This window comes from Coptis chinensis, chromosome 5, assembly GCF_015680905.1.
Source record: "Coptis chinensis isolate HL-2020 chromosome 5, ASM1568090v1, whole genome shotgun sequence".
Lineage (NCBI taxonomy): Eukaryota > Viridiplantae > Streptophyta > Magnoliopsida > Ranunculales > Ranunculaceae > Coptis > Coptis chinensis.
The window spans coordinates 33,877,154-33,903,719 of NC_141460.1; the positions used below are offsets into that span (position 1 = coordinate 33,877,154).

Here is a 26,566-nt window from a genome sequence, read left to right on the forward strand (position 1 = left end):
ATATAAAGCTATAGGAAGCTTTAGACCACGAAGGCAAACAAGGGGAAGTCGCATCAATCTCAGACGTTGCCCCATCCTCAAAAAAGCGACCTAGACCACAAGAACAGAAGTTTGGTACCAGAATGCACACGAAACGCGAGTTTGCTGTGCTGACAAGATCTCCAATCTACATACTGGAGAAAATAAAAACAGCAACCTATTACCGACCTAAGGTAAAACGGACAGAAGACACACCAGGAAAGTCGTACTGCGCTTTCCATAAAGCAAAGTGTCATGAGACCAACGAATGTCGTGGGCTCAAGCACTACCTCCAAGACCTCATTGAGGCAGGGCATATCAAACACTATATTGATAATCCCGATGGCGACCTGTGCCACAAGCTCATGGCTCGTAGAGAGCGAAGCCGAACTCCACATCGCAACACCAATACTCCTACGCTTGAGGACACTCAAACGAGTGATCGTCATAAACACCGCCAACACTCATCCGACAGAGATAATAATAGGATGATCAACATGATCACCTTCCAAGATGATTCTGTCACGTCCTCTAGGGAGAAGAGGAGAAGAGTTGGCGCTCTCCAAGAAATATACAAATTCTCCTCCCAAGAGGCCACCATTCCACAACAAGCTGGCCACAGCTCAAGAGACATAACCTTCACTGAGGCCGACCTCAACAAAGTTTGCCTCCCACACAAAGACGCCCTAGTTGTCCACGTCAAAATTAACGACTAAATAGTCAAGCGAGTCTTGATCGACCCAGGCAGTTCGTGCGACATTCTATTCTATCAAACCCTAAAAGAGATGAACTTGCCTAGGTCGGTTATGATTGATCTAATATCCCCCCTCTATGGCTTCAATAGATCTCGAGCGGACCCAATTGGAGACATAATTCTACTTGTCTCAATCGGGTCACCCGAAGATAAAGTCAGCATCAACACACGCTTCAACGTTCTGGATGTCAACTCGTCTTATACTGCTATTTTAGGACGCCGTTAGATCTACAAGATGCAAGCAGTACCATCAACGCTCCATCAGGTTTTACGCTTCCCTGCCCCAAAGGCATGATGGAGCTTAGAAGCAACCAGTTTAATGCTGAAAATTGTAACCAGATCCTCTTAGTCAACAAGCCTGCTGGGGCTTCACTTAAAAACAAAGGAAGAAATCGCCAAAACCAAGCTGGCAGAAGACGTCATCTCTGAGGTCAAGACCATTACCAATACCCATCGAAACGAACTGACAAAGGAGAACATTGGGGGCTCGGTCAAAAACGTCCCTCTAGAAGCCAAGACCCCAGAGGTCGCTCCACCTCTTCAGGTCAAGGAAGCACCTTAAGAGACCAAGACCCCATAGGTTGCTCAGCCCACTGAGGCGGCTGCTCAGCCTGAACTGAAAGAAATGGTCAACCTAGGAACTGAGGAGGACCCCAAGTTCATTTATGTAGGAGCTAACCTTGATCCTACTCTCAAAGCACAACTTGTAAGCTTTTTATCATTGAATAAATATTTTTTTGCTTGGTCGTACATCGATGTGTCTGGAATTGATCCCAATGTTGCATGCCATCAGTTAAATGTTAACCCAAATGCTAAACCAGTTCGCTAACGACCTCAAAAGTTATCCCTTAGATTTCAAAAAGCAATCAATGTAAAGGTCGAAAATCTTAAAAAGTTGGCTTCATTAGAAAGGTCGATTACCCTGAATAGGTCGCTAACATAGTAGCAGTTCCAAAAAAGAATGGCATAGTTCGCCTTTGCATGGACTTTACCAACCTAAATCAAGAAACTCCTAATGTCATACCCTAAATTTCTAGAAAATTTAAAATAGGGAATTAAGATATAATTATTTCAATCGTCACCCTATTCAATCATCTGAAAACCCAGGATGAAACGAAACCCTAATAACATATTATCTCAAAACAAAACTGTACACTTCAGAAAAACTTAAACTAGAAGACTCCAAGAGCAAATCCAAATCACGTGTCCTCATCCACTACACTCCACAATCTATGTTTCTAAAACACACCCATATTGCAAAAGAAAGCAAACATGGGTTAACAAATTGAATTTGCTGGTATGAGTAAGACTAAAATAAAAACAATATGTTCAATATTTCAAATAAAAGAATATACTATTACAATCATTTCAACTTGGAAGACAAGTTAGTTCCGTTTTCTCAAAACGGCATGTAGTTTTTTCCCAAGTAAGATTTCCCAATATACAATTCAAAGAATCTCATATAACAGTACTCATCATTCCCACTTTCCAAAATAACTCACAACATAAATACCACTTACATTCCACTTATTAAATACACATATAATAACCTAATTAAATATGAGTTTGATACACCTTACCTTTAAGCCAACACGTCATCTTAGGGTAGGATATTTACGTCCCAGCATAAAAGATTAATAGATCCTACCCTCCTGCAAAACAGAGTTAGACATCACAATAAAATGATTTATCTCAGCTAGTCAAATTTTTATTTATAATCAAACCTCATTTAAGACATTTAAGTCTAATTGATACAACCTGGTTCATCCCACATATTCGGAGAATACCACTTATCATAATAAATATATCAAGGGTAGTCATTCACATGACATCATTACGTCATAAAGTTTATGCGCGCATAACCATAGATATCAGACTATGACAAGTCATTAATATTTTTGTAATAACATATCAAGTTATAGTCATTTCGCAATCACATAAAAGATCACAAACATTCACTAATATTATTCACAGTCACACTTCACATCCATAACATCACACAAATTAACATACTTTTAGTTTATTTAATTCCACAATGTATCTTGTTTATTAATCACTTATTTACTGACCTCACCTTTAGTTCCTACTCCATGATTTGCACTTCACACATTTGCCAAATCACACATACCTGTGTGCCTCTCTCACACCGAGTACCACTATAAGACATATGTCCCAAGCGGGGATATCGCCTCTAGGAATATATTTACATCTTGCAAACTTGTGAGTCACAACCATCTCTGGGCTTTCCATTCGCATAATCACATCCTCTTATGGGCATTCAATATCTCAGGTCATTCATGGCACATTCAATTAATACCTTGGGTCATTCTCGCCACATTCAAGGAATACCCATCATATACTAACAGGTCATTCATGACACATTCAATGAATACCTTGGGTCATTCCCGCCACATTCAAGGAATACCCATCATAACACTAACAGATCATTCATGGCACATTTAATGGATACCTTCCTATCACATGACATCTCAAGTCATAATATATCATTACCAAATCCTGAGGTGTGGAGAGTTCTAAAAGTGTGGTCGACTCGTTAAAAATATTATTCTCAGCTCACTTATTGATAAAAGTTAAAATGAATAGTTTACCTACAAAATGAACAATGGAACTCAAAACGTAAGTAAACTAAAACTTATTTACGTGTCTATATTTATCAAAGTTTCTACTATCAATTCTATCGAAATAGAGTGGAGTAACAAATTCGTTCCACTCCTAGTTCTCTAGCATGGAATGTTTTCTAATCTAATTAATCGGGTTTAAGTCTAATGAGAGCTTTACGAAGGGTGTTCTACTACGATACAATATGAAATTGATTATGTTGAATTTAACTACGAATGCTATGGAAATATGATTGTTTTTGAATCTAGATAAATGATTAGAGGGGAATTGAATCCACCTCAAATCCAACTTAATAACCTAGCATAGATTCTTGTATCTCGATTCTTACGTTCTTACGGCAAGAAATTCGAGTTCTAATCCCTAGTGTTCATGGCATTTCTACCGAATACTAACTAGCATGTGAGGTCAGTCCACCCATTCTCATGGCTTAATCACGACCTTCTAGAGTGGAATAGATTCTACAATGCTTCTACACTATACCACTAAGTTTTCATCAAAGCTTCATCAACCCCTCTAATGGAGGTTTTAGCCTTGAGTCATCAACCCATCATTTCCCATTGAATTATAACTACACATCATTTTAAAATTCTAACTTAACTAATTTAACTAACAATGTTTCAATCTACTTCAACTACGAAATGATAATCAACAAGAATTAAAATTAGATCTATAAATTGAAATGCCAAAAATCGAAATTGATAAAAATAACTATTTTATTTATCTAATCAATCAAGAACAATGATTCAAGGACTTAATCTAAAACAAGAATTGAAAATGGAACTTAAACTTAATTACTCTACTGAAAACTAGATCTAGAATTCTATATAGTTTTAGGTCTAATTAGCTACCTTTAACAAAGAGTTAAGCTTTGGTTTTTATACTTTCAGATCTAAAAATCGTGCATGGGCTTGGAGCCATGTTTTGGGCTAGAGAATCAGGCCCAAAACCTAATTCTTTCAGTCCAAAAAGGCCTCTTCAGCTGCAGTTGGCTTCAACAGACTTTCTGTCCACTTCTGCTCCTCTGATTGATCTAGGCTTAAACCATTTGAAAGCTCTTTCCGAGCCGGTCGTTTTGACATAAGGTAGGACCCATTCCGAGGTCTGAGTCCAAAGATACGGCCTTCGGAAGTTCGGAAGTTCTGCTGACTTGTGTCTTTGTTTACGCCGACGTCGACTTTTCAGCTTTTGACCGGGCTTTTAGAAAGGCTTTGTCTTCTTGAATCTTGGCCTTTAATCACGGAACTCCTTAGTAACCGACCTTTGCTCCTTTATCTCGCTAAAGTGGCACATTTCTGCACATAATGGACTTTGAAACCTGAAATGCATAGAAACACGTAATCAGTGTTAACTCTTAATTATTACTCACATAATTGGTCTAAAAGTATGATATTCTGTTGAGGGTTAAAACTACAGTTTTGGGGGCTTATCAAGCCACCCCAAACAGCATTTTGCTTGTCCTCAAGCAAAGATGAGAAATTAGAATAAGTGAACAAAAATGGAGTTCTAACTACTCTGCTTTTATTTGAGTCGCGATTGCATTGACCATATGCAACAAGGCCTTAAACCACCGGGAATTCCCTAGTGAGCGAGTTATAGCCTGCATTGAGAGTTTTCGATGAAGGTACTCACAAACTTCAACTATACTCCAACGACTAAGAAATAAAATTATTGTTTCCTCATTCATGTCCCAACTATCTATACATCTCACTAGCAAATGAATAAGAATAACCAAGTAAAAACCTAAGCTAATATATGCATAATAATCAATCATCTATGATACAAATATAAATACTATGAGTAATACTATGAAATGCCTAGCAGGTTCGTTTATGAAAACTTCGAATAACGCGTCCCTCAAGTAGGTCCTCACATAAATGTCAAGACGAAAACCACTCGATTTTTTCTCAAGTTTAATACTCGATTAGTGCGATGGGCACACTTTACCTTACAATCTCAATGACAACAAGGAAGCGGAGTCGATCAAACACATCTGCCACTTACTATCACACTAACCTATTCCTAATTGAGCTAGAGGTCTTTATTAGGTGTCATGGGATTAGGAGATGGTTTAAGAAGGAAGGAAATGGATATTCAAAAGGACAAGTCTGAGATAGTAGAGTCTTCATATTATGTAACTTAGAGAAAACCTTGTTATTTACTTTTGCTTCTACACTTTGTTTCCATCCTTAACCATATATTTTTTTTCTCTTTCTTTGGCTTTTAACTCCTTTTATTCTATTTTTTTCGGAGTTTTTATTTTATTTTTATTTTTATTTTTCTTTTCTTTGGATGGAAACTTCTTTTCTTTATTTTCTGAAGCAATTAACTAACTTTTGTTTACACCGATTTTTCTCCTCTTCTTTCTTCCTCATTCTATTCTCAGACTTATTCTAGATTGGGTAGGTTGATTTTATTTTTATTTTTTTTATTTTGTTTTGTTTTTGTAACAGGGATTTGTGGGTTATGAAAGGCTAAGGAAAGGCTCAGAGGGGCGACTAGCGGAAAATAATTCATAGGTTTGAATTTCTGGCTATATCGATCCAAAGAGGGCCTAAATTCTCGCTTAGGATATGGCATAGTGATCAAGCAAGTGGACGTGTGATTTCTCTATTCGAATATACTTCTCCCCTTGTGTCATTTCTCAAATGTTTCGGCTTCATATAAGGCTTTAGGCTATATTCTCACGGGATTTGTAGAATAAGTACTCTAGCCTAGATTTCATAAACTTATTGCTAACAATCATAGATACTCATGTAATATATTTATAGATAGATGCAAAGATTATTACCTACATATTAACCTAATTTTCTAACAATTATTCTGATGCAAAAGCTACGTGAGACTTCTAGATTGTTAAGACCATAGAGAAAGAAAACAATACCAATATTCCTAAGTGTATAGCATAAACTTATTTATTTATATTTTTGAAATTTTTAACTTGAAAACAAATGCATATTATACATATCTATATCCTAACAGATGCCTTAATTACACGTGTTTCTATGCCCCCCCCCAAACAAGAAGCATGCTTTGTCCTCAAAGCATTTAAATAAAAAGGGTAGAAAAATACCATGGAAACGCGTGAAATTCTTGGACATCTGCAAAACAAGGTTAGAACATACTAATATAGGGAAAATAAAAATACTGACGCAACTCTATAAGAGTTCCACCCATTATGGGGCTAACAGAATTAATTTGCTTGGGACATAAGCAGACAATAACAAAACTAAAAACTTACCTTATCTCCCGCTTAAACATCCTCCTCCTCAGTAAAGAGATGAGGTTCCTTCAAGCGATCCCCCAGATCCCATTATAACTTGCCAAGCTTGTCGCCATTTATCATCTACTAATGCTAACCTGTTAAGTGTTATTATGTCCGATGGGATGTAGGCGGGCGACCAAATGAGGTCGCACCGCCATCCCGGCCAAGTCATTATTCGCGAATGAGTTTAACCACCCAATTGGTGGGTCTCATGACTTCAACCCTTTTCCAATCTGCGTGAATTGTTCACGAGAATCACGTAAACAACTACGCATGATGCGGCTTACCAAAAACAGGCATAAGAAGATACTTACGCCTCATGCTTTGGGCTCTCTTAAGACTAGCGACTAAAACTTCGGGGAATGTCATATCGGCGACGTCCCCCGCCTAAAGCGAGGAAAATGTCACCCAAAGATCTGTTTTGCAGAAATGAAGCGCCATTCCCCAAAATATTCATCGGGATGAATAACATGGTGGTGCCCTACGTTTAGGGAAAGGCTACCAAGAGCAATGCTATATAAGCCTCGGTCCATTACTCGAAATACCCCTCCCCCATAATACTCATGGAAATATGTATAATCATAAAGGTATGCATTATCGTTCATATATGCCCATGTGTGAACAGGATTAGGTATTGGTAATCCTGAAACTAAACCAACCACATTTTTATTGAATTTATGTGTCGTGTCATCGACTACGACGGAGAATTCTTGTTCTCCATCCTGATTACAATAGAATTTAATGTGGTCGTAGAAATAAGCAGTAAGCTGTGGTGAATATGAATCGTCATCACTTACCAGTAGATGACGCCATCCTAACTGCAGGATCCTGTGTCGGAACCAATGTCCATAAGTCTTGGTTCCCAACACGTCTTCGAAAGACTGTTCAAGTATGACTATAGGAGATGTCATCTCAACGACTCCTTGAACAGTTCCAAAAATCCTAGAATGACCCTCAAAAAATTGGAATTTCCGTGTTCACGGATGCTGGTGCGCTTCGCTTTAAGCTGGGTCGCGCTCGTGGGTTTTAGGATTACTGAGAGTTTGAAGCTGGTCGCTCAAGGAGGGCGTGGGTCGTGCTCTGAGTTTTTAGAATAACAGAGTTTGGGCATGGGTCGCGCTCAAGGAGGGCGCGGGTCGTGCTCTGACTAAACTTTGTGAAAGTGTACAGGGCGCAGCGGCGCTCGTAGAAATCTTTGAAACAGGGAGTTTAGAGGAAAAAGAAGGAAAAACTTGGAGTGAAAGGTGAGGGATGATGATGGGGTGTAGTGTGGTTTGTTAGTGTAGAATGAAGGGGTTTAAATAGGTTACGTGGCTTCCAAAACGAATCGGCAAGTTGCCAAATTGTTTAAAGGCAATTTCGAAATAGAAAGATTCCAAACCCCAAAACGGAAACAAACCATCTTCTTGATTTTCTAAAATCCCGGTATCTTTTATCTTTGGATTTAGAATAGTAACTTCTAAACTCTCCTACATTTCATGCTACCACCACACAATTCATAGATATGCCGATATCGCCAAATTCTTAACCTTTCCTCCAAGACAAATTTACAGCCAGATGATCATATAATTTAATTATATTAAAACTTAAATTTAAAACCACACAACATAAAACAAACACCTTAATATTTAAATTTAACAACTTAATTAAAATCCAACTAATAAAACAAAATCATGAAATAACAGCGAACACAAACTGATGGTGAACACCTAGCTATGTGATGAAGATGGACCCTGAGATGGAGATTGGCCAGGATGGACAATGGCTTGAACCATCGTTTTCGGCGACGACGCTCATACTGTCGGACTTCGGTGAAGCGAGTCCTCCACGGGTGGCATGCGTCGAGCATCTCTATTCGAAACAAGCGCTGTGCTTCCCTATCAGTCCTGAGTAATGCATACTGGGCTTATTGATGCTGGTGGATAGTCTCCATGTTAGACAAGATATCGTCCTGAACCTTTTCGAGCATTTCAAGTCTTGTCTGAAGGTTCGTTTGCTTTTTTCGAACTACAATCTGTCTATCTCAGATATCTTCGCAAATACCATAAACGCAACGCAAGCCAGTTTGCAACACTTGCATGCGTTCTAAATTAGAACTACAATTATCTAATGCATCGTCATCCAGACATGTCATATCCTCCCTTTCATCCTCCGACTCAACAACCTTTCCTTCAGACAACGGCCACGTCTCTTGGATGCAATCCGTATAGATACTTGCATTAGAATGCAATTTGATCTTAATAGGAGCAGATTTTGCGACAGCTCTAAAGGAGAGCATGATCTTAGTGATAAATACGGGAAGAGGCGCCGAGGTCTTTCCCACTCCTCTAATCACATTAAACATTAAGTCGAGGATGCAGAAATTATACTTATTTGTTTGCAAAATCCAGAGAACGTGTAGACATTGCAGGCCGATATCACTGACTTTGTCTTTCTCGAGGACGTTCCTACCAATCCACTGAGCTACAGCCAGTTGATTGGTTCTCAGGGTTGACTGGCGGACGCAATGAGATGTTGGATTGTATTCACCCTCCACGACAGTATCTTTCATCAAAGCAGGAACTCCAGTATATTGGGATTCTTGAATTGTCGTTACGAGGTTGCTTTCAAGCGTAATTCCTAACAGTTCGACCAACAACAACCGTTACTTCCTCCTCGTTTTACGCTACCTTTATAAAAATCCTATCCCTCCAATTCTCGCTTTTTATAAACTGTTCTACCACATCATAGTGATAGAACTCCTCGATCGAAAGTACCAAATCCGTTCAATCCCTCCTAATCATCTCCGCGTCGTAAAATGGCGCGGAGCTGTCGGTAGTAAACGCGTGCTCCGGCAAAATTCTTCGTCGTAGCGCTATTGAAGTTTCTGAGACAACTAATGGTTTTGTAGACTGTGGGGGAGGCGAGTTTGAAGAAAAACAACTAAAAACAACGGTGGTGGCGGTGGTGGCGGTGGTTACTTGAATTGGTGGCTGTTTTTCGGAGTTAGGTTGGTGGTGGTAATGGTTTGGAGAAGATTTTAGTTGGATTTGAATTTCTTGGTGTGGGTGTAGGTAGGTTTCCTTTTCTCTCTTTTTTTTTTTTTTTTTTTAATTTTTTTTAATTTTTTTTTTTTTTTTTAAAATTTTTATTTATTTTTTATTTTGGTGTTTAAGGTTTGTTTTAAACCTTGGTAACCGACGGGATTGAAAAGGAAAGAACTGTACATTTTTGGGAAGGAAGGAGACGCACAGACGTGCGTGCGGTTTGGGCCCAAGCCCAATTTGAATTCCGAAATTTTCCGATTTTTTGCGCAATTTCAAATTGAATTTGCCGCTTTGTTACTGGTCCGATTTTGGCGAATGAGTTATGGAAATGATCAGTAGAGAATTTCCAATCCAATGATCCATAAAACACTCAATTCCAGCCATGGGTGACGTATAAGAAGGTGGAAAAATGCCTCGAAGTGCGTGTGTGACGTAAGTTATGCGAACGAATGAAATCTAAGTTTTAGATTACGTTAACCCAATTGAACTACAAGTAATGGGCCTAAGCAACACAAATGGAAAGTTCGAGCAATCCAGATGGAAAGACCGATTGCTCATCCCCAAACAAATTTTTAAACACAAAATTTGTTCTAACGTGGGTCGTTTAAAGTCAGATTCCCAAGACTTGTTGGATTGCTATTTTTATGATTAAGAATTTTTTTATTATTATTTATTTTTTTATTTATTTTTATTTATTAGTTTATTATAAGAAAAACGAAAAACAATAAATACATAATTCACCCCATAGAGGAACATGACTCCAAAACCGAGAAAACATGCAAAAGTGGAAAACGCGGAATTATGTTAACCGTGGACTTAGGTTCCGTACATACATACACCACACACACTCCATAGGGAGGGCCGGTTACCTGAATGATGCTCTTACCACTATATGGAAGTGAAAGGAAGTACACCAATGACAAAGGTCAATCCTCATAGGTGGTCCCGTAAAAGGACTTCCTCTACATCGAGGGGGCGAAGTTCGTGAAAATATTTTAACCCTTGACCATTAACTTGAAAGGCTTGTTGTCATTGGGATTTACCAAGGTGATTGCCCGTAAAGGGGTGACTTCAAGATAACTAGAAAAGGACCAGACCAACGGATTTTTAATTTCCCTGGGAAAATATGTAGACGGGAGTTGTAAAGCAAGACCTTTTGACCGACCACAAACTCTTTGCGCAAGATTTGCTTATCATGAACACGTTTCATGTTAGCTTTATAATCCTTCGCGAGATCGTAAGAATCGCTACGGATTTCTTCAAGCTCATTCAATTGCAATTTGCGTTTGACACCTGCGTCATCAATATTGAAGTTAAGGTTTTTTATAGCCCACAGAGCACGATGCTCTAATTCAACGGGCAAATGACATGGTTTCCCAAATACAAGTCTAAAAGGAGACATACCTATAAGAGTTTTGAAAGGAGTTCTATACGCCTATAAGGCATCCGATAGACGCTTCGACCAGTCTTTCCTATCAGGGTTTATAGTTGTTTCTAAAATCTTTTTGATTTCCATATTAGAAACTTCTACTTGTTTGCTAGTTTGTGGATGATACGGAATTGCTACTTTGTGTGTAACTCCATACTTTTTCACTAGGGATGCAACAACTCTGTTGCAAAAATGTGTTCCACCATCACTAATGATGGCTTTAGGAATGCCAAACCGACAGAAAATATATTCTTTAATAAAAAGTACAACGGTCTTATGGTCATTGCTACGGCAAGCTAGGGCCTCTATCCATTTAGACACGTAGTCCACGGCAACTAGAATATAAATAAAACCGTGGAAAATAGGGAAGGGACCTATGAAATCAATGCCCCAAACGTCAAAAATTTCTACTATCAAGATTGGATTTAATGGCATCATATTACGTTTCGTGATTCGCCCAAGTTGTTGGCAACGAATACACGTCTTGCAATGCACTTGGGCTCCTTAAAAAGGGTAGGCCAATAAAATCCACATTGAAGAACTTTAGCGGCTGTTTTCATCCCACTAAAATGGCCACCACACTCTTTGTCATGGCGAACGATAGGACTTCATTATATTCCCCACCGGGAATACAACGACGAATAATCTGATCCGCACAATACTTAAAAAGGTATGGCTCATCCCAATAGTATAACTTAACTCTGGCCAAGAACTTCTTACGTTCATTTCTTGACCAATTATAAGGCATAACATCAGCCGCTAAATAATTTAAAATGTCGTCAAGATACCATGGTGTTTGAAAAAATCGCGATCTGAGATGCTCATTAGGAAAAGAGTCCGGTATGGACTCAGAATCACTCTGATCGTCATTTGTGAGTCTAGATAAGTGGTCGGCAACTACGTTTTCGACCCCTCTTTTGTCCTTTATTTCTAATGTGAACTCTTGCAGGAGAAGGATCCATCGGATTAATCTCGCTTAGCATCTTTCTTTGCAAGAAGGTACTTAAGGGTGCATGGTCCGTGTAAACTAAAGTTTTAGAACCAACCAAATAAGGGCCTAAACTTATCTAAAGCATAAATGACAGCTAAGAATTCTTTTTCGGTAGTTGAATAATTCCATTGAGCATCGTTTAAGGTTTTACTAGCATAATAAATAACAGTGGACTTATTATCTAGTTTTTGTCCCAAGACTGCACCAACTGCATAGTCACTAGCATCACACATGAGTTCGAAAGGTTTAGACCAATCGGGAGGCTGTATAATTGGTGCAGAGGTTAGGGTGGCTTTTAAAGTTTCAAAAGCCTGTGTACAGTTAAAATTAAAATCAAAGATTGCATCTTTCAAAAGCAGATTAGTTAAAGGCCTAGTTATTTTTGAGAAGTCTTTAATAAACCGCCTATAAAAACCTGCATGGCCTAGAAAGGCCCTAATATCACGGACAGTCCGTGGTTTAGGTAGGGTCGCTATCTTATCTAGTTTGGCCTTATCTACTTCTATGCCATCACTAGATACGATGTGACCTAGTACTATGCCCTTTTTCACCATGAAATGACACTTTTCCCAGTTTAAAACGAGGCTCTTTTCTTCGCACCGTGTCAAAAGCTTAGATAGGTTAGACAAACAGTCTATGAAGGAGTCTCCATAGATAGAAAAATCATCCATGAAAACTTCCATAAAGCGCTCTACCATGTCACTAAATATATGAAGCATACACCGCTAGAAGGTACCAGGAGCATTACAAAGACCAAAAGGCATTCGTTTATAGGCATACGTTCCAAAAGGACATGTGAAGGTAGTCTTTTCTTGGTCATCAATATCAATAATAATCTGAAAATAGCCTGAGTAGCCATCCAGAAAACAATAAAAAGCATGACCAGCTAGGCGTTCGAGCATTTGATCTATAAAAGATAAAGGAAAGTGATCCTTTCGTGTCATAGCATTTAAACGTCTGTAATCAATACAGATCCTCCATTTTATAGGACCTTGTGTGACAACATAGTCACCCTTCCGTTCTGAACCATGGTAACTCCCCGATTTCTTAGGAACTACATGAATGGGGCTTACCCATTCGCTATCGAGATTGGGTATATGATACCCAAGATCGAGTAAAGCGTAAGACTTCTTCCCTAACCACCTCTTTCATGGCAAGGTTCGCGGCGGTGAGGTTCACGAGAAGTCTTCGCGTTATCCTCCAAATGGATACGATGAGTGCAAACATTAGGGTCAATTCCTTAATGTCGGCTAGGGACCAACCAATCGCCGACCGATGTTCCCTAATCACCCGGATTAAAGCGTGTCTCTTCATTCTTAGATAACAGAGAAGATATAATTATGGGATGACTACCATCCGGATCAAGTTGAATATATTTTAACTCCGGGAAGAGGTTTAAGACCAGGGGGGTGGAAGGAAAATCAATAGATGTTTTCGGGGGTCCTCATTTTGCATAATGAATACTTGCTTAGGTAGCAAGTCTTCATACTCGATATATGGAGCAACCGGGCGGTCTACAATTGGTGTGGACTCAAGGATGGTGTTGACTTCCTCTAAGTAGGAGTCATTTACAAAATCTGAAATTCCAAAAGAAAGGAATTTGTACATATTGTTTTCGAAAGCGTGTTGTTAAAATAATCTTGAGCTAAGCTCTCGATCATGCTAACCTCCCCATCTATATATCTAATCCGGTAACTGTTTCATCATTTTAAAACATTTACCTCAACCGTAAGATGGGCAAAAGATAAGGACATCTTACCATCGCGCAATTTATAAGTCGCGTTTGGTTGCCAAGAAGGGGGCTTCTAAGATGATCGGTACTGAGTCGTTAGCGACTTACGTATCGAGGATAACAAAATCAGCAGGATAGTAAAAATCCACGAACCTTAACAAGCACATTTTCCACTACACCTTTAGGATACTTAATTGACCGTCCGCTAATTGCAACGTTATTTTTGTAGGTTGCATTTCCGTAGACCTATTTGTTTATACAAGTAATACGGGAGTAAGTTAACACTTCGCCCGAGGTCTAATAAAGCGGTCCGTCGTGTGGGAATCTCCTAAGGTGCATTTCTGATAGGGGCGACCAGGGTCCTTGTACTTAACAATTCCATTATTTTTAGATAAAGTTGGGAACTGTTCAGTTAGAAAGGCGTCTTTAGGTATGTTGGTCTTACGCCTAGTAGTGCATAACTCTTTAAGAAACTTAGCGTGGTTAGGGAGCTTTTTAATAGCTTCGAGAAAAGGAAGGTTTATCGTTAGATTCTTGAAAACATTCCTAATCTCCTCAAAGTTTGTATCCCGGTTAGCATGGCTAACTTCCGAGGGAATGGTGGTTTAAGCTCTATATTTAGCGTATGGCTCGACTTGATGTGTTACCTTGGCTTTTCTGTTTCTTAGTTTGTTGTTTAACCGGGTACCTCTACGGTGGTAGGCTCTTCAGTTTCTCTGCGGTATCTAGTTCGATATCCGGTGTAGGAGAAATCGATGGGGTAACTATAGGAATAGTTACTTTGTTATCAACCACTCTTCGAGGCGGAGAGTGGTGATGGCATTAAGGTCACCTACGATTGTAGTTTGATTACTAGTATTACCGTTTACCTCAAAGTTTGTGGTTCTTTGTTTTAGGGTTTGGTATCGCTTTGTCCTGGAAACACGCCTTTTGGTTGGGCTTTCTCTTGGGCTAACTGTTGTATGCCCTGATTTATGGATTGTAAGATCTGTTGGTTTGATTGAGTCATTGATTGGAAAAGTTGTTGGGTAACCTGTATAAAGGTGTCTATACGATCCGGATGTGATGGTGTAGTAGTCACAGGTGGTGCGACTGGAACTATCTCACGTTGATTATTTATGGGTGGGTTGTGATAGTTACTATTGTTAACCGGAACGATACCTCTATTGGTATTATAACTATTATAATTACCCCGACCTTGTGCTAATCCTTTGTCGTGGTGCGCTTTGGTTGTTATAATTATTATAATTTCCCTGACTTTGTCCCTATCCTTGCCTAGGTGGAGCTTGATTATAGTTGTTTGCTTGCCTAACATTTTGGTTATTAAACCCTGGAGGTGAAACTTGTTGATTGTTTCGCCAACTAAAGTTGGGATGTTGTCTCCATGGGGCATTAGGAATAGGATAGCTATTAATGGAGCAAACATTGTCTTGCTCTAATTGTTGCCGCTCATAGGCGAGAGGACAATAGGATTCGTGGTGCTTTCGGGGACTCAAACGGACATTACATGGGTTGGAGTTAACATTCATGATGGGGATAGGCTTTTGTTGCATAGAAATAGCCTCAACCTTTTTAGTTAGAGATTCGATTAAATTTTAAGTTCTAGATCGGGTTTCATCTCAAACATACCGTGCCTTAATCTGTTGAAGAAGAACTAGCAGTGGGGGATATCATCACTACCCCCAATTGTTATTACGTTTAGTTTGATCTTCTAAAAATTTGTAAGCCTCTCGAGGCTCCTTTACTTAGGAAACTACCCCATTCATTATGTCAAGGACTTCTTTATGGTGATGTTGAAGTCCTTTGAAAAAGGCAACGAACTAACGTGTCTTTTGCTAGGTTATGGTGTGGACACTCTATAAGCAGATCGGGTGAACGATTCCAAGCCTCGAGAAAATGATTCATGAGGATTTTGTCGGAAAAATGAATCTTGGAAAGCATCTCATCCGTCTTTAGGGGTGGGTAAAATGTTCCATAAACAATTTGAACAAGTTTAGCCCACGAGTCCACAGAGTTAGCTTGGGAGTTAACTAACCAAGACGCCTTTATCGGCTAAGGTGAAGGGAAATACCCTCAGTTTAATTTGTTCTGTACCAACCGTAGGATGATGGAATGTTGTAAGGACTTGTTCAATCCTAAGCGTGTGTTGATAAGGTTTTTCATGATCTAAACCATGGAAAACGGGTAACAAATTAAATATGTTTGGGGGAATTCGAAAATCCCCCACTGGGTCTGCTAGAACGATGCAAGATTTAGGGCTATCGCTCAAGGCTTTGTAAAAGTCGGAGAGAGGAGTCTCTCTTTCTTCAGCCATTATGTCCGGTGTGGTTGGTGGAATAGTAGCTAGAGGTGTAATGATTGGTATACTCGATAGATTTGTTTGTTGACGCTGACGGTTAATTACGTTCGGTGTTTTTCTCCGACCAGATCTTAATCTCATGCAAGTCTAAGTCTAAACACGACAACACTCTAAACAATCTTGATATTTTAGTATAAACCTCTAACTGGAGATGCGAGGTATGGAAGAAAGAATACCCGAGAAGCGCCCTTGCTTCGCTTATGAATAGTGTCTTTGTTTACGGCGTGGTCGAGTGTAAATAACAAGTTAGAACACCGAAAAACTTAAAAATCGAAGTTCAAAACAAACTGTAGAAATCCGGAAAATTTAGCTTTAGGTGGTGTCACTCACTTAGGGCGCGGTCGTCTCCGTGTAACTTGAAGTTACAGTGTTTTTAGTGTATGGTCGCGCCCACATGGGGGCTGGTCGCTTTCGTTGTTACTGATCTTTTGGGCGCAGCAGGCGCTTAGAAGGCTGGTCGCTCAGGTGTATATTTTTGCGGAACTTTCAACGCTAAAACGGACAACCACAGTATGAATCAAACAAGGGTGGGTGGGTTTAATGGGACTTAAAAATGACTAATTATACTATGAAAACAATGCTAAAGTAAAACTAAGATGGCAGCGGCGCCATTTGATAAAACATAAAATTGATAGTTTACCTACGAAATGAACAATGGAACTCAAAACGTAAGTAAACTAAAACTTATTTACGTGTCTATATTTATCAAAGTTTCTACTCTCAATTCTATCGAAATAGAGTGGAGTAACAAATTCGTTCCACTCCTAGTTCTCTAGCATGGAATGTTTTCTAATCTAATTAATCGGGTTTAAGTCTAATGAGAGCTTTACGAAGGGTGTTCTACTACGATACAATATGAAATTGATTATGTTGAATTTAACTACGAATGCTATGGAAATATGATTGTTTTTGAATCTAGATAAAGGATTAGAGGGGAATTGAATCCACCTCAAATCCAACTTAATAACCTAGCATAGATTCTTGTATCTCGATTCTTACGTTCTTACGGCAAGAAATTCGAGTTCTAATCCTAGTGTTCATGACATTTCTACCGAATACTAACTAGCATGTGAGGTCGTCCACCCATTCTCATGGTGAATCACGACCTTCTAGAGTGGAATAGATTCTACAATGCTTCTACACTATACCACTAAGTTTTCATCAAAGCTTCATCAACCCCTCTAATGGAGGTTTTAGCCTTGAGTCATCAACCCATCATTTCCCATTGAATTATAACTACACATCATATTAAAATTCTAACTTAACTAATTTAACTAACAATGTTTCAATCTACTTCAACTACGAAATGATAATCAACAAGAATTAAAATTAGATCTATAAATTGAAATGCCAAAAATCGAAATTGATAAAAATAACTATTTTATTTATCTAATCAATCAAGAACAATGATTCAAGGACTTAATCTAAAACAAGAATTGAAAATGGAACTTAAACTTAATTACTCTACTGAAAACTAGATATAGAATTCTATATAGTTTTAGGTCTAATTAGCTACCTTTAACAAAGAGTTAAGCTTTGGTTTTTATACTTTCAGATCCAAAAATCGTGCATGGGCTTGGAGCCATGTTTTGGGCCAGAGAATCAGGCCCAAAACCCAATTCTTTCAGTCCAAAAAGGCATCTTCAGCTGCAGTTGGCTTCAACAGACTTTCCTTCCACTTCTGCTCCTCTGATTGGATCTAGGCTTAAACCATTGGAAAGCTCTTTCCGAGCCGGTCATTTTGACATAAGGTAGGACCCATTCCGAGGTCTGAGTCCAAAGATACGGCCTTCGGAAGTTCTCACGACTTGTGTCTTTTTTGCCGCGTCGACTTTTCAGCTTTTGACCGGGCTTTTAGAAAGGCTTTGTCTTCTTGAATCTTGGCCTTTAATGACGGAACTCCTTAGTAACCGACCTTTGCTCCTTTATCTCGCTAAAGTGGCACATTTCTGCACATAATGGACTTTGAAACCTGAAATGCATAAAACACGTAATCAGTGTCAACTCTTAATTATTACTCACATAATTGGTCTAAAAGTATGACTGTTACAGGGTTAAAAACTACAGTTTTAGGCTTTTATCACTTATCATTGTACTAGCATTAATCATGCACAATAATTGATCACACGTGCAGAAAGTTATTTTCATGCATCAATGCAAATCACACATTTAAATATCATTGAACGCTACACGAATGGTTATCAATCAAATACAATTCAAACAGCCACAATCACGTACACAATTAAATACTAACATTATATACATATAGTTATCATAAAAACTAATATATAATATATAATATAGTGACTGCACCTGTACATAAGGCTGCCTACGTATCTAATCTTTCAAGATTAGAATCAAGCCTTACGTAGCTCTTAATCAATAAATATCAACATCCTTGTATATACCTTTAAGGAAAACAACAATTTATACTATATAGAATCACATACAATAAGTTTCAAATCATATACGTAAAGTTTCATACCCAGAGATACACTATGAATCTTTAAATCCAAAAACTCACAAATTGATATTTCTCTACTTTTGATTCTAAAAAAAATGATCTTATGAACCATGTCGGTTCCAAATAAAACCACAGTCTAAAAGTAGGCTACAAACACTATATAAAACATCCAAGAAGAGTTTAATGCACATAAAACTATATAGCCCAAAATATAGTTTTATGATATTTATGTGCTAGCCAAATTGTCAATGCTATAGTTTTTCCTACATTCATCCAAATTATATGTAACTTAATTATTTAGAAACTATGGTATGTAGACCTACTTTTTCATGTAGAACTCGAAGTCCCAACCTCAGCCCATCTAGAAGAAAACTTTAGGTAAAAACGGTAAAAATCCTAATTTTAGCAAACTAGATTTCTGACGGACTATCTTCCGAATGTCACAACTCTTTCCACAGGTATCCAAATGTATCGAGGTTTTTTGCGTTGAAAAGCTAACACACAGAAATTACTTTCTTATATTTACAAAATTACTCAATCTCATTCTAAATGTGCAAAACCTAAGTTTGAACACAGTGCGCAGAAACTGATTTCTGACGCACTAGTTTCTGCTAGTCAAACTTCCAGACATCATAATTAAGTCCACGGGCCTCAAAATGCAATGAGGCCAATTGTAATAGAAAACAGACTTCTAGATCTTACTTTCTTATGTTTTCATAAAAATCTAGTTCAAACTCTAACTAAATTAAAACTGGACTTGAACATAGTGCGCAGAAACTGATTTCTGACACACTGGTTTCGGTCAACCAAACTTCCAGACTTCATATCTACCTCCACAGACCTTGGAATGCGACGAGGCCAATTGGGTTGTAAAGAAGACTCAGAAAAATAACTTTTTCATGTTTTGGCGAGAGTTTGAATCTGACCCTAACTAGGTGAAAACCCGATTCCAAACCAGGAACATACCACATTTCTGCAGTTCCGAAGGGTGTAACTCCTTATACATAAATCGAAATGCTATGGGGCTTTTTGAGTTTGAAAGAGGGCGGATAACACTTACTTAACATGCTTTAAAGAAAACCAAAATCAATCTCTAAACACATTGAAATTCGTCTCCAAATCAGACAAAATTCATGGCTTGAACAGGACTAAACAACACGCACCAATATTGGAACAAAGTGTATGCCCATTTGAGTACTTAATTATAAAATTTAATAGAAGGGTTTGTGTTCATGTAGTATCCTTATACACCAAGAAAATGGTTCAAAACTAATAGATAGGCTATGCCCACGCGACACATTAAAGTCAAACTTATAACATTGCAAAATTATTAGGTGGGGATAAATACAAAGGGTGTTGTACCTCCTGGTATTCAAAACCCGTTTCTGCCATGCATGGAAATAATATATCATGACTTATTTTAATATAATAACCAAATCCACACATTCCTGTTTAATTGAAGTTAACAATTCTTAGCCACAAATTAGACAATATATATATATATATGTTTCGCAATAAACTGCTTCAACACAACGAGAGCAATGGTAAAGAACGCACTAAGAAACAGAGGAATTTGATGTTGGGGGAGATGAAACTGAACCAAGATAATGGCTGCCTACGTACCCAAGATCTATTCTCTAGGGATCAAGTTTCTACGTAGTTCCTTATGAAAAATAATGTGCTATTTATATAGGTAGCGTAGAGAGTCCTTGTAGCTCAAGTAATCTCGTAGCTTGAGTAATTGTGATAGAATATAACTCTCAACTGATAATTATCTCTTTGATAAGAAATGAATCTGGACATAAATCATCAGACATTAGTGGCAAGCCATGTAGCTAAGGTTCAGCCTTTAGACACATGAGTTAATGGGCCTCATACATCGATCAATGGTATTGCAAATTGGGCTTTAGCCCTGTCGATTAAATGAATAAAGTGGAGACCCCTACTAATGGACGTTTGCCACGTAGGTGGGGGTCGAAACAAAAAGGAAGTTAGAGAACCCACCACCAGAAACTAGCATGTGAAATTTGCTAACAAGAAACTAACATGAAAAATACCCATCAAAACACGCATTATATCAACAAGGGAACCGTGTTTTATATACTTATATATATATATATATATATATATATATATATATATATATATATATATACCAGAGAGAGAGGAAACTAGCATGTGAAATTTGCTAACAAGAAACTAACATGAAAAATACCCATCAAAACACGTATATCAACAAGGGAATCTTGGCGTCTGTACTTATCTCATGCATCAAAATCAAACAATACCTTTCAGTTAAAATAGTAATCTATAAGGTTTTTAATGTAGCTTTAGACAACCTTTTAAACAATCCAAAGGTTCTAATAAACAATTCAAAGCATTCAACATCTTGCAGACTACCAAAGACCACTTAATAATCTGTGAAAAATCTTTATCTAGCAACTGTGAACCTTGCGACAGAAGAACAGTATGTCAAATTGTCAACCTTGCCAAGTAACATATAATATACAATATATGGATTTGATAAAATTAATTAATACATTTTTAAATCTTCAAATCCATTAAATAAAATGCATAACTACTACAAATTATGTGATAATCAAACAATAAAATTTCAAAAGAATTAAGCAAGTTTAGACTACTCACCGAAATTAATCGAAAAGCGAAAACGTTAATTTACGTAACAAACTCGAAAACCGGCGTTAAGATAGTCTTTCTCCTTCGAAACCTTCTCTTTACCACTCTCAAGGCAGTAGCACTCTATCTCTCTCTTTTCACTCTTTACGTCTTTTTTTTCTTAACTTTATTTTTATTTTTTTTTTTTTTTTAAACCCCTGAAAATATCCAAGAGGGAGCAAAAGCGGGTTCGGTTGTAACTAAACCCCTTTTCTCTCTCTCCCCATGTTTTCTCTCTCTTCTTTTATCTTTATCTTCTTTTCTTATTATTATTAGGCTTAAATACAGAAATATGCAACGTACTTAGGTCCTATTAACACTTGTATCAACATAGAATTTTTTTTCACAAACGTATCAATGTACTATGCCCGATTTAACAAAAATATCAATTCGTTAAGTTCCGTCAGTTAAGTGATGATATGTCATTATTTTTTCAATTTCGTTTTATTTGTATTATCCACTTGGCATGCCACAGCAGCATTTTCTACCAACTCAGCACTACCAACTCAGCATTTTCGTTTTTTTTTTAAGTGACTGAAAAATAAATTAAATTTTTTTTGAATTAATAAATATATATATAAAAATAAATTAATAATTATATAATAATAATAAAATAATTATATAAAAATAAAGAAATATATAAATAATATATTATTTTATTTATTATATATATTTGAAAATTATAAAAAAAAAAACTATAAATTATAAAAAATTATAATAAATATATATATATATATATATATATATATATATATATATATATATATATATATATATATATATATATATATATATATATATATAAAATTTCAAAAAAGAATTAAGCAAGTTTAGACTACTCACGAAAATTAATCGAAAAGTTTAAAACGTTAATTTACGTAACAAACTCTCAAAACCCGTTAAGATAGTCTTTCTCCTTGAAACCTTCTCTTTACCACTCTCAAGGCAAAGTACTCTATCTCTCTTTTCACTCTTTTACGTCTCTTTTTGTTTTCTTAACTTTATTTATTTTTTTTATTTTTTTTAAACCCCTGAAAATATCCAAGAGGGAGCAAAAGCGGGTTCGGTTGTAACTAAACCCCTTTTCTCTCTCTCCCCATGTTTTCTCTCTCTTCTTTTATCTTTATCTTCTTTTCTTATTATTATTAGGCTTAAATACAGAAATATGCAACGTACTTAGGTCCTATTAACACTTGTATCAACATAGAATTTTTTTTCACAAACGTATCAATGTACTATGCCCGATTTAACAAAAATATCAATTCGTTAAGTTCCGTCAGTTAAGTGATGATGTGTCATTATTTTTTCAATTTCGTTTTATTTGTATTATCCACTTGGCATGCCACATCAGCATTTTCTACCAACTCAGCATTTCCACCTCAGCACTACCAACTCAGCATTTTCGTTTTTTTTTAAGTGACTGAAAAATAAATTAAATTTTTTTTGAATTAATAAATATATATATAAAAATAAATTAATAAATATATAATAAAAATAAAATAATTATATAAAAAATAAAGAAATATATAAATAATATATTATTTTATTTATTATATATATTTGAAAATTATAAAAAAAAAACTATAAATTATAAAAAAAAAATTATAATATATATATATATATATAAAATTTCAAAAGAATTAAGCAAGTTTAGACTACTCACCGAAATTAATCGAAAAGCGAAAACGTTAATTTACGTAACAAACTCGAAAACCGGCGTTAAGATAGTCTTTCTCCTTCGAAACCTTCTCTTTACCACTCTCAAGGCAGTAGCACTCTATCTCTCTCTTTTCACTCTTTACGTCTCTTTTTGTTTTCTTAACTTTATTTATTTTATTTATTTTTTTTAAACCCCTGAAAATATCCAAGAGGGAGCAAAAGCGGGTTCGGTTGTAACTAAACCCCTTTTCTCTCTCTCCCCATGTTTTCTCTCTCTTCTTTTATCTTTATCTTCTTTTCTTATTATTATTAGGCTTAAATCTGAGAAATATCACAGCGTCTTAGGTCCTATTAACACTTGTATCAACATAGAATTTTTTTTCCACAAGCGTATCAATGTACTATGCCCGATTTAACAAAAATATCAATTCGTTAAGTTAAAGTCGGTTAAGTGATGATGTGTCATTATTTTTTTCAATTTCGTTTTATTTGTATTATCCACTTGGCATGCCACATCAAAGCATTTTCTACCAACTTTCGGCATTTCCACCTCAAAGACTACCAACTCAGCATTTTCGTTTTTTTTTTAAGTGACTGAAAAATAAATTAAATTTTTTTTGAATTAATAAATATATATATAAAAATAAATTAATAATTATATAATAATAATAAAATAATTATATAAAAATAAAGAAATATATAAATAATATATTATTTTATTTATTATATATATTTGAAAATTAAAAAAAACAATAAATTATAAAAAAAAAATTATAATAAATATATATAAAATATATATATATATATATATATATATATATATATATATATATATATATATATAAAGTAAAGAAATATATAAATAATATATTATTTTATTTATTATATATATTTGAAAATTATAAAAAAAAAACTATAAAGAATAAAAAAAAAAAAGATTATAATATATATATATATATATAATAAAAATAAATAAATAATATATTATTTTATTTATTATATATATTTGAAAATTATAAAAAAAACTATAAAGAAAAAAAAAAGATTATAATATAATATATATATAATAAAAAAAAATATATTATATATATAATATATATAATAAATATATATATATATATATATATATATATATATATATATATATATAATAAAAATATTATTTATATATTTCTTTATTTATTTTTTTTTATTTCTTTATTTATATATATATAATTTTTTTTTATAATTTATTTTTTTTTGTAATTTTCAAATATATATAATAAATAAAATAATATATTATTTATATATTATTTTATTAGAAATTAATATATATTTTATATTATAATATATTTTTTTTTTTATTATTTATAGTTTTTATAATTTTCAAATATATATAATAAATAAAATAATATATTATTTATATATTTCTTTTATTTTTTATATAATTATTTTATTATTATTATATAATTATTAATTAATTTATATATATTTATTTATTAATTCAAAAAAAATTTAATTTATTTTTAGGTCACTAAAAAAAAAAATGAAAATGCTTGAGTTAAAGGCTAAGGTGGAAATCTTTGAGTTGGTAGAAAATCTTTGATGTGGCATGCCAAGTGGAAAATACAAATAAAACGAAATTGAAAAAATAAATGACACATCATCACTTTAACCGAATTTGAACTTAACGGATTGCTATTTTTGTTAAATCGGGCATAGTACATTGATACACCTGTGAAAAAAAATTCTATGTTGATACAAGTGTTAATAGGACCTAAGTACGTTGCATATTTCTGTATTTAAGCCTTATTATTACTTAACTTCATATATTTAATTAAAAAGGGGAATAAAATAATAGGGGTGTTATACCTAAGGATAGTTTTCCCTTACCAAGAATCGACCGACTCGTAGTCCAAACCCGTGGGCACGAACTCTTGTCGTTCATGGACGCCTACAGTTGTTACAACCAGATCCCACTGGCAGAAGAAGACCAAGAGAAAACATCATTCATAACAGAGCAAGGAGTTTACTGTTACAACGTCCTCCCGTTCGATCTCAAGAATGCTTGAGCGACTTACCAACGACTTGTCACCGATATGTTCCAAGACATGTTAGGTGACACCATCGAAGTCTACATAAATGACATGGTCATCAAAAGCAAGAAAGTTGGAGATCACTTAGATCATCTCACACAAGTGTTCTTCAGACTGCGGCGAACTCAGATGAAACCTAACCCCGAGAAGTGCCTCTTTGGAGCGTCCTCTGGGAAATTTCTAGGGTATCAAGTCTCACAACGTGGGATAGAAACTAACCCAAATCAGATTCAAGCATTCTAGGACATGCCCGACCCACAAACAAAGTAGTAGATACATAATATGTCAGGAATGGTTGCAGCTCTAAATCGATTCATATCGAGAGCCTCAAACAAATGACGACCTTTCCTGCAAATTCTCAAGAAGGGTGAACAGTTTTTATGGAACGAGCAATGTCACCAACCGTTCTCTACTCTCAAGGACTACTTGTCAACACCACCTGTGCTGGCAAAACCAATTGATGGTGAAACACTGGGGTTGTACTTAGCTGTGTCTGACTTTGCTATCAGTTCAGTTCTCTTCAAAGAGGAATAGAACTCAGAGAAACCAATCTACTTCACAAGCAAGACATTGTTGCCAGCTGAGAAGAACTACACCCACATTGAAAAGGCAGTACTAGCATTACTTTACTCAGCAAGAAAGTTCAGGCCATACTTCCAAGCACATCCAATCAAAGTGCTCACCAACCTCCCGCTAAAGAAGATCTTTCTTAAAGCCAACAAAACAACTCGCATAGCAGTATGGGCAGAAGAACTTGGTGAACACCACATTAAGTTCACCCCAAGAATCTCTCAGAAGGGTCATGTCGTGGCAGATTTCCCAGTTGACGACCTGAACTGGGAACCAGAGGTCGACCCCACGACATCTAAACAACATGATGCGTCGGTATGGTCACTCTTCGTAGATGGAGCTAGCAATCCAGGTGGCAGCGGAGTCGGAGTAGTCCTAGTATCACCGGATGGCACTATGGTGGAGAAATCAGTTCGCATTGATTTTGAAACCTCCAACAATGAAACTGAGTACAAAGCCCTGATCATAGGGCTTCACATGGCATTAGAACTCAAAGTTCAGGAGCTTAAGGTCTTCAGCGATTCACAACTGGTCGTTCGCCAGGTCGCCAATGAGTATACCAACAATGAAGGTAACCTTTCTAAGTACCTTCAAGTTGTAAATCAATTACTGCATTCTTTCAAGAAAGTCACCATATACCATTTCCTACGAAAAGAGAATCGCCACGCTGACAGCTTGGCTAACCCGTGACCCAAACACTGAACTGTGACCCTAGGAAACTACTTATCAAAGTAATTGATAGACCTGCTTACCAAAATGAGCACGTCCTAGAAATCAGCGACCTATGCCAACTCTCTGACACTCAGATGAGTCAAACATGGATGCAACCTATCATAGATTATATCCAGCTAGGCAAAGCACCAACAGATCGCACCAAGGCCAGACAGGTTCAATACCAGTCAAGTCACTAC

The 26,566-nt window shown here is 36.2% G+C and overlaps 1 protein-coding gene across 1 annotated transcript in view; it reads left to right on the top strand.

Moving 5' to 3' along the window:
• Positions 1 to 26,345, top strand: part of LOC147497357 (uncharacterized) — a 38,752-nt gene extending 12,407 nt beyond the window's left edge. Inside the window, exon 2 of the mRNA XM_086562853.1 lies at positions 25,666 to 26,345. Coding sequence (XP_086418979.1) covers positions 25,666 to 26,345 — 680 coding nt within the window. The remainder of the gene's footprint in view (positions 1 to 25,665) is intronic.
• The last annotated feature ends 221 nt before the right edge of the window (positions 26,346 to 26,566 follow it).